This window comes from Scyliorhinus torazame, chromosome 7 (genome assembly GCF_047496885.1).
Source record: "Scyliorhinus torazame isolate Kashiwa2021f chromosome 7, sScyTor2.1, whole genome shotgun sequence".
NCBI lineage: Eukaryota > Metazoa > Chordata > Chondrichthyes > Carcharhiniformes > Scyliorhinidae > Scyliorhinus > Scyliorhinus torazame.
Genome location: NC_092713.1, coordinates 16599919 through 16614520, shown reverse-complemented (window position 1 = coordinate 16614520; position 14602 = coordinate 16599919). Strand labels below are relative to the sequence as shown.

Genomic DNA, 14602 nt, shown 5'->3' with positions numbered 1-14602 from the left:
TTCTGAGACTCGATGCCGGGACATGCAATGCTTTGTAGCCATTATAAGCATTCTGGCCCTCTAGTCTAACCCTGTCACCGCATTTGACCGGCCAGCCGACTTGAGCACTAGAAGCTCACAGCTCGGAGACAGGCCATTCACCCCAACTATCCCATGCTGGTGTTTGTGTTCCACACAAATCTGTTCCCATCTTGCTTGATCTCAGCCTATCCTTCTACTCTTCTCCCTCGTGTATTTACCTAGCTCCTGCTTAATTGTTGTTTGCCTCAAGAACTCGTTGTCATAGTGAGTTCCACCTCATCACCATTGCAAATGTGTCTCATGGCATAAAATACAACACGATGCGCTGCGCTTAGGTTGCAGTTCTCATTCTCACATAGACATCTTTCCACAGCAAATATGACCAAGAGTTAATGCCAGCTGCATCTTGTGGCATTATAGGGTGGCTGCCATGTTGCTGTGTGTGTATAGTGTGTAGAATGGGTGTATTGGAAAGTTACAGGGATAGGCTTGACTTCAGGAAGAATGTATGACAAAGTAAAATCATTAAAATACTCCCGCCTTGGCTGATCAGACTTTTGAGAACTTACAAACCATGTGCCAATGGACATGGACGTTCTGCTCCCACGTTCTCGATGATTGGCACCTCGCTCTAATAAGGGCACAGGATGAGGGTTCTCTTCGGACGAAAGTTTGTTGGGACAGAGAAAAGGCAGCTTTCCTTGACTTCTAATTGGATTGCCCAATCTTGATAGTGCCCATAATGGAAAGTATTCCGCATGCTCGCTCTCGTTGGCACGCCCATCCACAACCCATGATCAAACTGCACCTGTCCAGGCAAGCAGCCTGACGGTTTAAATACAGTGGACGGGTAGAGAGATGAGGCGGTGAGGGAGAGCTGGGTATTGTCAGTGTCCAAGGGGAAACTGATGTGTTTCCACATGACGTCATTGAGGGGCTGCATGTAGATGAGGAAGCCTAAGATCTATCCCTGTAGGACATCAAAAGCAATGGCCCAAGAGCGGGAAGAAAAGCCATTGCAGGTGATTCTCTGTATAACTCCGTAAGGGACAATTGGTCTGGATGAGCTCAGTGAGCATAGACACTTGGAGGATAGCAAAGTCGTTTGACCCATGCACACAAACTGCATCTTTGTATTTCATGCCATTGTAGCAATATAGCTTTGGGGGTGACCATTCAGCCCCTTCAGCTTGTTTTGCCATTCAATTCGGTCCTGGGTGTTTTGGATCTCAAGTCATGATTCCCTAATCGGGTCTTGACACTAGAGGAAAAGGTTTTACCTGTTAACTTTGAATTTATGTCCAAATGACCCAAGGCCATACTGACGCCTGCTGCTTTCCCCTCCTCCCACTCTGCCCAGGCCATTGTGGATACCGTTGACAATCTGCTGCGACCGGAGGCGCTGCAGTCGTGGAAGGACATGAACGCGACAGAACAGGCTCACGCAGCAACGCTGCTGCTCGACACGCTAGAAGAAGGTGCCTTCGTCCTGGCCGACAACCTCATGGAGCCGACCACCGTCACAGTGCCCACCGAGAACATAGGTGAGAGGCTCTGCTCTAACCCAGAGAGAGGTAATACCAAGCGCGGGCGATTCGAACTGTGAAAGGTGTCCCTCTTCGTAGAAAAGGAAGGGAAAAACTCACATTTATCCAGCACCTTTCACCTCCATTGCAGCCAATGCAGTATCTTTTTGTAGCGCAGACACCCTTAACATGGCGGAAATGGGAGAGTCAATTTGCGCACACCAACATCCAGCAAACAGCATTTCTTTTTCTTATTCAGTCGTGGGTGTGGGTGTTGCTGACAAGGCCATCATTTATTACCTATCTTAATTGCCGTTGAGAAACTGGTAATGAGTCTAAATCTTGAACTGCCGCAATCCCTGTGATGTAGATACACCCACAGCGCTGTTAGAGAGGGAGTTCCAGGATTGTGACCCAGTAACTGAAGGAACGACGATATAGTTCCAAGTCAGGATGGTGAGTGGGTTACGACTGGAAACCTACAGGTATCTGCTACTCGTCCGCTGGTCGGTAGAGGTTGAGAGATCCTGTCAAAGGCACATTGGTGAGTTGCTCCAGTGCACCTTGTCGATGGTACACACACACACACGGCTGTCACTGTGCATCGGTGCTGAAGGGAATAAATGTTGCAGGCGGTGGATGGGATGCCAGTCATGCAGCCTGCTTTGTCCTGGATGGTGTTGTGTTTCTTGGAGTGTTGTGGAGTTGCTCTCATCCAGGCAAGCGGAGAGTATTCCATCGCACTCCTGACTTATGAGTGTAGATGGTGGATAGGCTTTGGTGAGTCAGGAGGTGAGTTAGCCTGCACAGAAATCCAAGCCTCTGGTCTGCTCCTTTAACCATAGTATTGGTCCAGTTAGGCTTCTGGGCAAACCCAGAATGTTGATTGTGGGGGGTTCAGCAATGGTAATGTTGATAATCAACGGGAGATGATTAGATTCTATTTTGTTGGAGTTCGTCTTTGTCTGGCACTTGTGTGGCATGAAATTGAGTTTCTATTTATCAGTCCTAGTCTGGATGTTGCCTGGGTCTTGCTGTATGTGGCTAAGGGCAGCTTCAGTATCTCAGGAGTTGCGAATGGCACTAAACATTGTGCAATCATCAGCGAATATTCCTGTTTCTGACCTTACGATGGAAGGAAGGTCATTGATGAAGCAGCTGAAAATGGTCAGGCCCAGGGCACTACCTTGAGGAACTCCATCAGTGATGTCTTCACGTTGACTTCAGTTTTGCCAGGACTCCTTGCTCGGTCAAGTGCTGCCTTGATGTCCAGGGCAGTCACTCTCACCTCAGCTCGTTTGTTCATATTTGGGCCAAGACTGTAATGAAGTCAGGAGTCAAGTGGACCTGGAGGAACCAGTGCGGTCATGACTAGATCACCTGATCTTGCGACATTGCTGGAGAGATTAATATTGGCACCCTGGGATCTTTTTCCCTGAGAGAGCAGCAAGGGCTTCCTTTCGATATCACATCTGAAAAACTGCCCCTTTCTGTCAGTGTTGCACTGGCTTGTGTGGCCAGGTCTCTGGGGTACAGTTCAACCCACGTTCTACTGACTCAGAGGTGTGGGTGCCCCCCTCCCCGCCCCCCCCCCTTTCCCAAGCTTCGATGGACACTACAAATCCAGTGCAGTGCTGTAGTCAGCCGAGTTAGATCGTTGCCCAGCTAACTGTTTTCTGTGCGAGTAAAGAGGAGCAAATATCAACGTTCCAACTCAATGGCAGGGAAATATGATGATTAGAAACAGCCCTTTCATGAACCGAGTAATCTGCAGATCAAAGCGTAGTTTGTCTTTCAATGCCAGCTGTGATTAAAAAGGGAAAAACCTTTGGGGACAGACAGGAGAGGGTTTCAATCCAATCTGGCATCTCGAGGTGTGAGCACGCAGCAGCCCATCTTGCCTTGTGATCTGCAGATCGTGGCAGATTCTGGTTTTAGAATAACAAGCCCTTGTGCTCAATCTGATTGCAGACTATACATTCAAAGGAAGCTTCTTTCCAATCTTGATTGTTTCCTGGAAACAGACACCAAAGCATGTATACAGAGTACAATTGGTGCGAAGGTGCCCTGTAATCGCTTTGGAGATGGTCTAGTGCCCAATGTGTACCAGCAGGATTGCACTGTCTGATAAACTAGGACTGACCTGTTCACCTCTTTCGTAAGACATTTAACGTGCTGCTGGAGTTTCAAGCTTCTGTGGCTGGACAATGGCGATATTTCATGTCTCTGCATAAAATTCCTGTCCTCTGTTTTCCAGACAACTGAATCTTTGAACGGGTCATTCAGCCTCTCGCTTCTCTTTTGTCCTTCAGCTAGATCAGTGAGTGATCTGCACCCTGACTCCACCTCCAGGCCCAGGTTCCATTTCCCTTGATATCCTTTGTTACCTGATCAAATTTTTAACAGCCTCCGCTTTAACCCCAGATCAGTAACCTGGGTCTACTGGGTTACAAGTCCAGTGGCATTACGACTACACTACCACCTCCCCTGAGTCCAGGGGTCGGGATATCGGTCATACAGACCGCTCTACGCTGGATGGTCTTGATCTTCTTGAGTGTTGTTGCAGCTTCACCCACCAAAGTTAGCGGGTTGTATTCCATTACACTCCGGACTCAAACCTTGCACAGCATGTCAAATCTTTGAGCATGCATGTGGTGAGGTATCCAACCTCTAGCTGGCTCTTGCAGCTATATTCTAGATGATGGCTTGTCCACGGAAGCATCTGGTTCATGCTGACTGTCCCGCTGAGGTTGATGGTGAGGACTCCGCAGTGGTGATGCCATTAAAGGGTCGGGGCACAGAGTTGAGCTTTTGTCTTGTTGGAAATGGCCATTGGAGTTGCAAAGAACCTGCCACTTGTCACCCCAGTTTGGATGGTGTCCAGATCCTGCTAGCGGCTGGTATGGTCTGCTTTGTTATGTCAGCAAGTCTAAATGGAGCTGAAGGCCACAACTGACCATGAGCTGTCGCTCCTGACGGCAGGAAGATCATTGACGAGGCAGCCAAAGATCGCTGGCTGGAGAACTCTACAATGAGGAGCTCCTATTGTCACTTCATTGGGACCTCCAGTAACCGCGGCCACCTTTTTAAAGTCCCGTGTCTCTCCAGCCGTTGAAGACATTTTGGATTAACCCCAACTGACCTCCGAATGGCTTGGACTGCCTGGTGCCAAATTGGGTCCAAATGCTGCCTCATCATTGAATGCAGTTAATCCCACCTGTCTGCAATTCAATTCTTTGGCCCTGCGCGTGAATCAAAACTGCGATGAGATCTGGAGCTGAATGGTTATGATGGTACCCAAACCAGGCCTCGGGAAGCAGACGTAATTTGAAAAAATGAAAATGAAAAAATGTAGTGTAGTGGTAATGCCACTGGACGTGTAATTTGATGCCGTTATCAATGAACCCTCCAATCACCTTAACCAATAAGTGGCTAGCTTTGATTAATCCAATTTCATGGTGGATGAGACCAAGTGGGCAGCCATCTTTCCTCATTCCTGGGGAGGCAGTGGTGATGGGCAGAGGGTGGTGTCACAGTACTGTCGCTGGATGAGTAACTCAGTCGCCCAAGCCAATGCCCTGGGGACATAGATTCAGATATGAGCGTGGCGACTGGTGAAATTTAAATACAATTAATAAATCTGGAATACTAAGCTAGTCTTCCATAATGGTGACCATGAAACTATGTGCCTGTTAGGTGAATTGGACATTCTGAATTCTCCCTCTGTGTACCCGAACAGGTGCCGGAGTGTGGCGACTAGGGGATTTTTACAGTAACTTCATTGCAGTGTTAATGTACGCCTACTTGTGACACCAATAAAGATTATTATTATTATCATCTGGTTCATTAATGCCCTTTAGGGAGGGAAATCTGCCGTCCTTGCCTGGTCCAGCATACATGTAACACCTGGTCCACAGCCATGTGCTTGACTCTGAATTGCCGTCTGAAATGGCTGAGCAAGCCACTCAGTTCAGGGACAATAAAGGATGGGCAACAAATACGCACATCCCATGAAAGAGTTCCCAGTATTGTTGCTGTAGTGGAATAGATTGAAAGAGGGTGGGAGATCGAGGAGGTTTTTATTCGTTTTGGCAGGCAGTTTTTTTGACATTGGATAATCGAGGGACATCATAAACGTGGCAGAAAGATCTCGCTCACCCTTTCCAATTGCTGGCCAAATATTAAAAGCACTTAAGAAAAAAACAACCTGGTCACAGACTCTCTGGGGGATGAAAACACTTGAGAGGTTTTTTTTTCCATTTGCGGTGTCTGTGAATAATGGTTTGAAGAGGAAATCTATCTCTATTGTGTTCACGAATTGTTCAAGCTACAAGATATATTTATAAAATGTATGGCATTGTTTGTTTCCTGGCGAACTTGCAGATGTATTTTGCTTGTACTTCAATCCAAGGCAGTCGGGCAGGAATTGCATAGTTTCAGTATTACGCTTGCAACACCAAGCAGGTAGTGTTGTGACGTGGAGAATACGATTTCAAATTCCACCTTGGGAGTTTGAATTCAATTTTTATACATATTTCTGTATCTACAAATAAGTTACTTTCTATCAAATAAAGTGACCATGAAACACTTAGGTTACCTTTTGAAAACTCAATTGCGTTACTGGTATCCATTAGGGAAGGAAACTGGCCATCCTTAACCAATCTGCCACCCCCCCCCCCTCCCACCCCAACCAGACTAAAAGCCTGAGGGCAACACCCAGCCAGGATTGCAGCATCTGCCCTGCGGCAATTTAACGTTGGGGGCGAAGGTGAGATTTCTGCCCTTTTCTCAGGAGGCGGTCCTGCCCCAGAACCAATCGGATTGGGCCTGAGGTCGCAGCAGTGACCACTGTTGGAGTTATAGGCAGTCCCACCACACTGAGGATAATAATCTTTTTTAGCGTCACAAGAAGGCTTACAATAACACTGCAATGAAGTCACTGTAAAAATCCCCTTATTGCCACACTCCGGCGCCTGTTCGGGTACACGGAGGGAGAATTCAGAATGTCCAATTCACCTAACAAGCACGTCTTTCGGGACTTGTGGGAGGAAACCCACATGGACACGGGGAGAACGTGCGGGCTCCGCACAGACACCCAAACCGGGACTCGAACCTGGGTCCCTGACCCTGTGAAGCAACAGTGCTACACACTGTGCTACCGTGCGCAGGTAAGACCAAGGTTTGGAGATCTCGGTGGAGAATGGGGGGCAAGGGGAGAGGTTAAAAGGGGGAAATGACCTTTTGGGGCTGGCATATCCAATGCATCTGGGCAGCCAGCAAAAGGAGGCTTTGCCCCTCTCTGCACTTTTTCATCCAATTCTCATTTGGAAGTTAGCATAGGATCTGCTTTCGATATTCTTTCAGGCGTGGGGGTCCCAGATCAGAACAAAGGCCTGCTTTAAAACGAAGTCACCTTATCTCCCCACTGGTTGCTTTGCCAATTATCTTAAATCTGCTTCTGCTGGTTACCCAACTACCTGGAAACAGAGCAAACAGTGTATCTGTGTTTAACATGTAAAACAAATACTAAGTTGGGCTTGGTTAAAATGGAACTCAACCGTACAAGTCACAAAATTCCAGGTGTGAGTCGTGTGTTTAGCACAGGGGTAAATCGCTGGCTTTGAAAGCAGACCAAGGCAGGCCAGCACGGTACCAGCCTCCCCGAACAGGTGCTGGAATGTGGCGACTAGGGGCTTTTCACAGTAACTTCATTTGAAGCCTACTTGTGACAATAAGCGATTCCCATTTTCATTTCCTTTCTTCTTTCATGCATGCATTGCTGGCTGGGCCAGCATTTGTTGTCCTCCCCTAATTATCCTTAAACTGAGTGGCTTGCTTGGCCTTTTCAGGGGGCAGTTAAGAGTCAGCCACATTGCTGTTGGTCTGGAGTCACATGTAGGCCAGGCCAGGTAAAGACAACAGATTTCCTTCCCTCAAAAGCATTAGTGAACCAAATGGGTTTTTACAACAATCGGTGATCATTTTGTGGTCGCCATTGCTGAGAATAGCTTCGACACTCCAGATTTTATTAATTGAATTTAAATTCCACCAAGGAGGGATTTGAACCCTTGGCCCCAGACCATTAGCCTGGCCTTGAGATGACGAATCCAGCGACATAGATCTTTGACGGGTCGTCTCATCTGTGCCAAGGTTAGCAATCAACCTCCAGGGCCCCTGGGCAGAGGACAGATGGGGAATCTAATCCAGCAGAACTTTAGCTCCCAATCACAGCTGGCAGAGTGGATTATATGTGGAATTTGTGAGAAACCGGGTCTGTCCTTGGAGTTGGGGCATCTCTGTTTTCAACAATGCCTCCCAGGCACCGTGCTGCAGTAAACTCAACGCTTCACAGCTGTTCATAGAATCACAAAATCGCTACAGTGCAGAAGGAGGCCATTCGACCCATTGGGTCTGCACTGACCCCCCGAAAGAGCACCCTACCGAGACTCCCCCATAACTCCACCTAACCTACATACCTTTGGAAACTAAGGTGCAATTTAGCATGGCCAATCCACCTAATCTGCCCATCTTTGGACTGTGGGAGGAAACCAGAGCACCCGGTGGAAGCCCAAGCAGACTCGAGGAGAACGTGCAAACTCCACACAGACATAGTCACCTAAGGCCGGAATTGAACCAGGGTCCCTGGCGCTGTGAGGCAGTAGTGCGAACCACTGTGCCACCGTGCTGCCCTGGATCTTTAATAAATCCTTCAGCGGGAAATGGCAGGTGACAGTCGGATAAAGATTTTTCAGCACAAGTTATTGCCTAATGCTTCGTAATATGAGTGCGCGGATCTTTAATAACAAATGCTCTTTGCCTTCTCCCCCCCCTTTCTCTCCCTCTGTTGCTGATGCAGTTTTGGAGGTTGGCTTGCTGATTACAGAGGGCCAGGTGAAGGATCTGAAATTTCCTCAGGGCTACATGGGCGGAAATTCAATCCACCTCTCGGGCAATACTGTCAAGCAAAACAGCCGGACGGGTAAGTGGCATCTTGCCTGCTGTAAGGATGGCTGCACTTTTCAAGAAAAAGGGTCTTGCTTTCTTCCTTCGCTGTGATGATGGGAAGACAGTCCTATTCTGGATGGTTTATATTAACAGTGGGTTTCTTTAGAGGGTGTTTTTGGCCAAGAAGGAGGCCGTTCTGCCCATTGAATCCATGCCAGCTCTTACCTAGGGCGATCCTGTCGGCCCCATTCCCCCGCTCCATTCCTGTAGCCACCTGACGTTTATTCCCTCAAGTCATCTAATTTCCTTCTGAAATCATTGATTGTCTCCACTCCTAATGGAATTCTGTTACAGCGAAATGCATTTCTTCATTTGTGCGTGTTACTAATTGGGGAAAGATTCGGGAATTATTCCTAAGTATATAAGAACTAGTTTACAGTGGTGTGAGGGGAGGGGAGGGAGGCGGGGTTTGGGTCTCTGTTCTACGGTTTTGAGAATAAAACAGGGCTCAGGAAAAGACTGGTTCCAGATTTGTTCTTGACAGTTTATGAACGTTGACTTCATAAATGCGGAGATCTGGGCGTGCAGGTCCACAGATCCTTAAAAGTGGCAGCACAGGTGGAAATGATGGTAACAAAAGCCTGCCTGCCTTCATAGGACGGGGTTTCGAGTATAAAAGCTCGAAAACTATGTTCCAATTATATAGAACGTTGGTTAGGCCACATTTGGAATAGTGTGTCTAATTCTGGTCACCGCACACCAGAAGGACATGAAATGAAATGAAAATCGCTTATTGTCACAAGCAGGCTTCAAATGAAGTTACTGTGAAAAGCCCCTAGTCGCCACATTCCGGCACCTGTTCGGGGAGGCTGGTACGGGAATTGAACCGTGCTGCTGGCCTGCCTTGGTCTGCTTAAAAGCCAGCTATTTGGCCCAGTGTGCTAAACTAGCCCCTTGGAGAGGTTTGGAGAGAGTACCAAAAAGGTTTACCAGGATGTTGCCTGGTATGGAGGGTATTAGCTATGAGGAGAGATTGAATAAACTAGGATTGTTCTCCCTAGAGAGACGGAGGCTGAGGGGCGACCTGATAGAAGTTTATAAAATTATTAGGAGTATAGATAGGGTGAACAGTTGGAGGCTTTTTCTCAGGGCAGAATTGACAATTACAAGGGGGCACAGGTTCAAGGTGAAGGGGGGAAAGGTTCAGTGAGGATGTGCAGGGGAATTTTTTTTGCACAGAGGGTGGTGGTGGCCTGGAATGCACTGCCAAGTGAGGTGGTTGAGTCAGATACGTTAACGACCTTTATGACTTACCTGGATAGGCACATGAACAGACGGGGGTATAGAAGGAGACAGGTGGTTGGGCTAGATAGGACATGTGATCGGCGCAGGCTTGGAGGGCGGAAGGGCCTGTTCCTGTGCTGTATTGTTCTTTGTTCTTTTGTTGTTCAACATGCAGTGGGTTCCAGTTCAATACCACTCGCTGTGTAAAAAAATTTTTTAAAAATTGTTCCTCACATCCCACTGTATCTATTGCCCCAAACCTTAAATCTGTGTCTCCTCGCCCTCACAACATCAGTTAATAGAAAGGGTTTTTCTTCTTTGTCTTCTCTCAGAATAATCTGGCTCAGTCAAATCTCACCTCAGTCTCTTTTAACAACCCCAGATTCTCCAACCTAGTCGCCCATTGTGTCAGGAGCCTGTGAAACTTTAAGAAGGAGCACCTGTGTTCTGCATGAGTGGGTTTTTGTTGTTTCTTTCTTCATGGAGATTATTTTTTTCCTAACCCTGCGCCCACCCTTTCCCGGTTTGTGCAGCGAAGCTGGTTTTCACTCTGTACAAAAGCTTGGGACAGTTCCTGACCACGGAGAATGCAACAATCAAAATGGCAGGTGACGGGACTGGGCGGAACTATTCCATCGCAGTGAACTCCCACATCATCGCCGCCTCCATCAATAAGGAGTCTAGCCGCATTTACGTGACCGAACCTGTGGTCTTTACCCTGGCGCACATTGACGTAAGTTTGCCTTTTCCGTCACTATCCAACCAATTGGCGCAGCGGAAAGCTCCTAAAAGTAACATTGGTGAATAACAGAATGTGGGGTCCTCGTTTTTATTTGTAGCAGAAATGGAGAATTCAATCTTGGGATTTAACTGATTATCATAGAATTTACAGTGCAGAAGGTGGCCATTCGGCCCATCAAGTCTGCACCGGTTCTTGGAAAGAGCACCCTACCCAAGGTCAACACCTCCACACTATCCCCATAACCCAGTAACCCCATCTAACCAAAGGGCAATTTAGCATGGCCAATCCACCTAACCTGCACATCTTTGGACTGTGGGAGGAAACCGGAGCACCCGGGGGAAACCTTTGCAGACACTGGGAGAACGTGCAGACTCCGCACAGACAGTGACCCAAGCGGGAATCGAACCTGGGACCCTGGATCTGTGAAGCAACAGTGCTAACCACTGTGCTACCGTGCTGCCCTAATGTCGCACTCCTTTATTATTTGTAATGCTGTCTGATGGTTGAAGCATGGTTTAAATTAAAATTGACTTTGTCAGTCCCTGTGCTTAGCTGTAATAAAGGTTTGATATTTTAACTTTTGCCCCTTTTTTATTTGCTCTCTGTTCTACTCCTCTCTCTCCTTTCACCTCCAGCCTGACAACTACTTCAACGCAAATTGCTCATTCTGGAGCTACTCGGAGCGCACCATGATGGGCTTCTGGTCGACCCAGGGCTGTAAGCTGATCAATACCAACAGGACTCACACCAAGTGCGAGTGCCGGCACCTGACCAACTTTGCGATCATCATGGCCCACAAGGAGGTGGAGGTAATAATAACAATAATAGTCTTTATTAGTGTCACAAGTAGGCTTACTGTATTGACGTTACTGTGAAAATCCCCCAGTCGCCACACTCCGACGCCTGTTCGGGCACACTGAGGGAGAATTCAGAATGTCCAATTCACCTAACAGCACGTCTTTCAGGACTTGTGGGAGGAAACCGGAGCACCCGGAGGAAACCCACGCAGACACGGGGAGAACGTGCAGACTCCGCACAGACAGTGACCCAAGCCGGGAATCGAACCTGGAACCTTGCCATTGTGAAACAACAGTGCTAATCACTGTGCTATTCTGCCGCCCGTGGGTTGCCAGCATGTTTACGGGGCTCATTCTACGCACACACAAGGCACCACGCATAACAGGCGGAATAGATCCTCCTCTCCGCCCCCTACCCACCAATCTTGCTGCTCCACAGCCCTGCCCTTGTGAAACATAGCAAAGCCATTTTAGCAAGAGTAGATGGATGGAAATTGTTCCGAATGACAGTCGGATTGGTCACCAGAGGACAGAGGTTTACAACAATTGACAAAAGAATCAGAGAGAGACGGGGAGGATTTTTTTTTTCTCGACATGCAGCAAGATGATGATCTGAACTGCACAGCTTGGAAGGGTGGTGGAAGCAAATTCAATCGTTTTCAGAAAGGAAATTGGATCTGTGGATGGAAAAATTTGCAGGAGAAAGGAACAGAAGTGAGACTGATTGGGTAGCCTTTTCAAAGAGCCCAGCTCAGTACCAATGAGCCAATGACTGCCTCCTGTGTCATAGGGCTCTCCGATTTGTAAATTCATCGAGTGGCCCCAGAATCCATTTTTTGTTACTGTGGCGTGAGAGCCAGATTTACGGAGCAGACAGGGAGAATGTCGGTTTCTTTCCTCCAGCAGGAGGGTTGGTAAACAAAGGGGACATATTCCAAATCATTGGCGATCAAAGAAGGTGAAGAAACATACTTTCATGCAATGGCCACGCTGCGTCGGAAAAGCAGCTCGCCATGTCGCAGAGCGCCCGATGAAAGCCGGGAGATCTCGCTCCCGGGATCTACCTGGCTCGCCCAAGCCTCTTTAGATCCAACGCACCCTCACGAGACGTTGCGGTGCCAGGTTGGCAATGCCAAGGTGCCAAGCTGGCATATTTTGTGTGCGCGCGATCGGGCCGGGTGCCCAGCGTGGGTGTTGGGAGGGGTGCCGGGAACCCTCCCATAGTGCGCTCAGGCTGGGGGGGCGGGGGGGGGGGACGCGTGTCAGGGGCCTCGGAAGATATGGCCACCATTTAAAAATGGTGTCCGGATCGCTTGATACACTGGGGAGCTCCGACGGGCGTTCAGCGTCGAGGCCCCTTATAGAACATAGAACATAGAACAATACAGCGCAGTACAGGCCCTTCGGCCCACGATGTATACAGCGCGAATCGCGTTGAATAGCCATGCGTTTCTCGGTACTGCGAGTGCCGGGAAACACGCGGCTAAACGCACTCGCTGGGGCACTTTGTTGGAATTGGATAAATACTTGAAGGAGAAAAAGTTACAGAGCTATGGGGAGGTGGGGATGGGTGGTGAAGATGCAGGGGAGCGGGGCATATTAGATAGTTTGAAAGAGCCAGCACAGGAATAATGGGCTGTCAGATCTGTATCTGTGCTATAGGATTCTATGCTTTGAGGTGCCAGTTATTTCCAGTGGCTGCCAATATAGTAAATTTTAGGCATTTTCTTTTCTTGCTTTAGATTATTAAGCAAGTGTACAAGCCTGGAGTGCTATGTCCACTTTTGGTCTCCTTATCTAAGGAAAGACATACTTCCCCAGGAGGGAGTACAACAAAGATTGACGAGACTTGATCTTGGATAAGGGGTTTGTCTAATGAAGAGAGATCAAGTAGGTTAGGCCTGTATTCCCTGGAGTTTAGAAGAAGCGATGATCTAATTGAAACATGGAAAATACTTAAAAGGACAGGGGTAGATGCTGAGAACATATTTCCCATGGCTGGGTGAATCCAGATCATGGGTCCACAGTTTAAGGAAAAGGGACCGGCCATTTAGGGCTGGGATGAGGTTGAAATGTCTTCGCTCAAAAGGGTTGTGAGTCTTTGGGATTCTCCAGCACACAGAGCTGAGGGTGTTCAGTTGTTGACCGTATTCAACACAGATTTTATTGATCGCTGACGGAATTGAGAGAGGCGGGGATAATGCGGTATGGTGGGATGGAGGTAGATCAGGGTAGTGTGTGCCTGGAACGCACTGCCGGAGGAGGTGGTGGAAGCAGGGATGATAGTGACGTTTAAGGGGCATCTTGACAAATACATGAATAGGATGGGAATAGAGGGATACGGCCCCCGGAAGTGTTGAAGATTTTAGTTTAGACGGGCAGCATGGTCGGCACAGGCTTGGAGGGCCGAAGGGCCTGTGCTGTACGTTTCTTTGTTCTTTCGTTGTATATGACGGCAGCACAGTCTTGCCGGGCTGAATGGCCTCTTTTTGGCTCCTATTCCTGGCGTTCCTATGCGTGCAAATGGGTGGGACGGTGGGGCCAGTGTGTCTTTTCCAGCCAGTCATTGTACCTGGTTGTGTTTAACCTGCTCAATCCTTCTCCTGCAGTACTCCACCGAGGTGCACGAGCTGATCCTGTCCATCATCAGCTGGGTGGGAATTGTCATCTCCCTCATCTGCCTGGCAATTTGCATCTTCACTTTCTGCTTCTTCCGAGGCCTTCAGAGTGACCGGAACACCATCCACAAGAACCTCTGCATGAACCTGTTTGTCGCAGAATTTATCTTCCTCGTGGGCATCGATAAGGTTAAATATGAGGTAAGGCCCCGGCCTGGGCTATTGATTTTCCAGCAGCACTGCTCTGGGGGAGAATTGACTTTGTTCCAAAATGGATGGGAGTTTAAATATGAGCCCTCTGTCGACCTCCAGTATATCAAACTTGACGTGCCCGTGTTTAAATGCTTATGATTCAGGCCCTGTTTAGCAGCAGCCATCTTTAACCCGTGGTATTGATGGGGAGTTCGTAAATCAAGGCTCTTTATAGACTGGTGTGCATTGTATTTGTGCAAACCACTCAATGGAGATGATAGACCAGAGCATTCAATGTGAAGCTGATTGCTTAGACCGGCCACGGAAAGATCGTTCATCAATACATCGAATTTAACAGCACAGAACCAAGACATTCAGCCCAGAAGGTTCATGCTGGAGGTTATGCTGCACATGAACCTCCTTCCCACACCTGTCTTTCCATTCCTTTCTCCCCACGTTCTTGTCTTTATTATTCTT

General features: G+C 48.2%; 1 protein-coding gene across 14 annotated transcripts in view; it reads left to right on the top strand.

The window, feature by feature from the left end:
* Positions 1 to 14602, top strand: part of adgrl2a (adhesion G protein-coupled receptor L2a) — a 695216-nt gene that overhangs the window by 629552 nt on the left and 51062 nt on the right. For all 14 annotated transcript variants that reach the window (XM_072510363.1, XM_072510357.1, XM_072510358.1 and 11 more), the window contains 5 exons: positions 1382 to 1565; positions 8404 to 8526; positions 10310 to 10509; positions 11154 to 11327; positions 13925 to 14134. In XM_072510363.1, coding sequence (XP_072366464.1) covers positions 1382 to 1565; positions 8404 to 8526; positions 10310 to 10509; positions 11154 to 11327; positions 13925 to 14134 — 891 coding nt within the window. The remainder of the gene's footprint in view (positions 1 to 1381; positions 1566 to 8403; positions 8527 to 10309; positions 10510 to 11153; positions 11328 to 13924; positions 14135 to 14602) is intronic.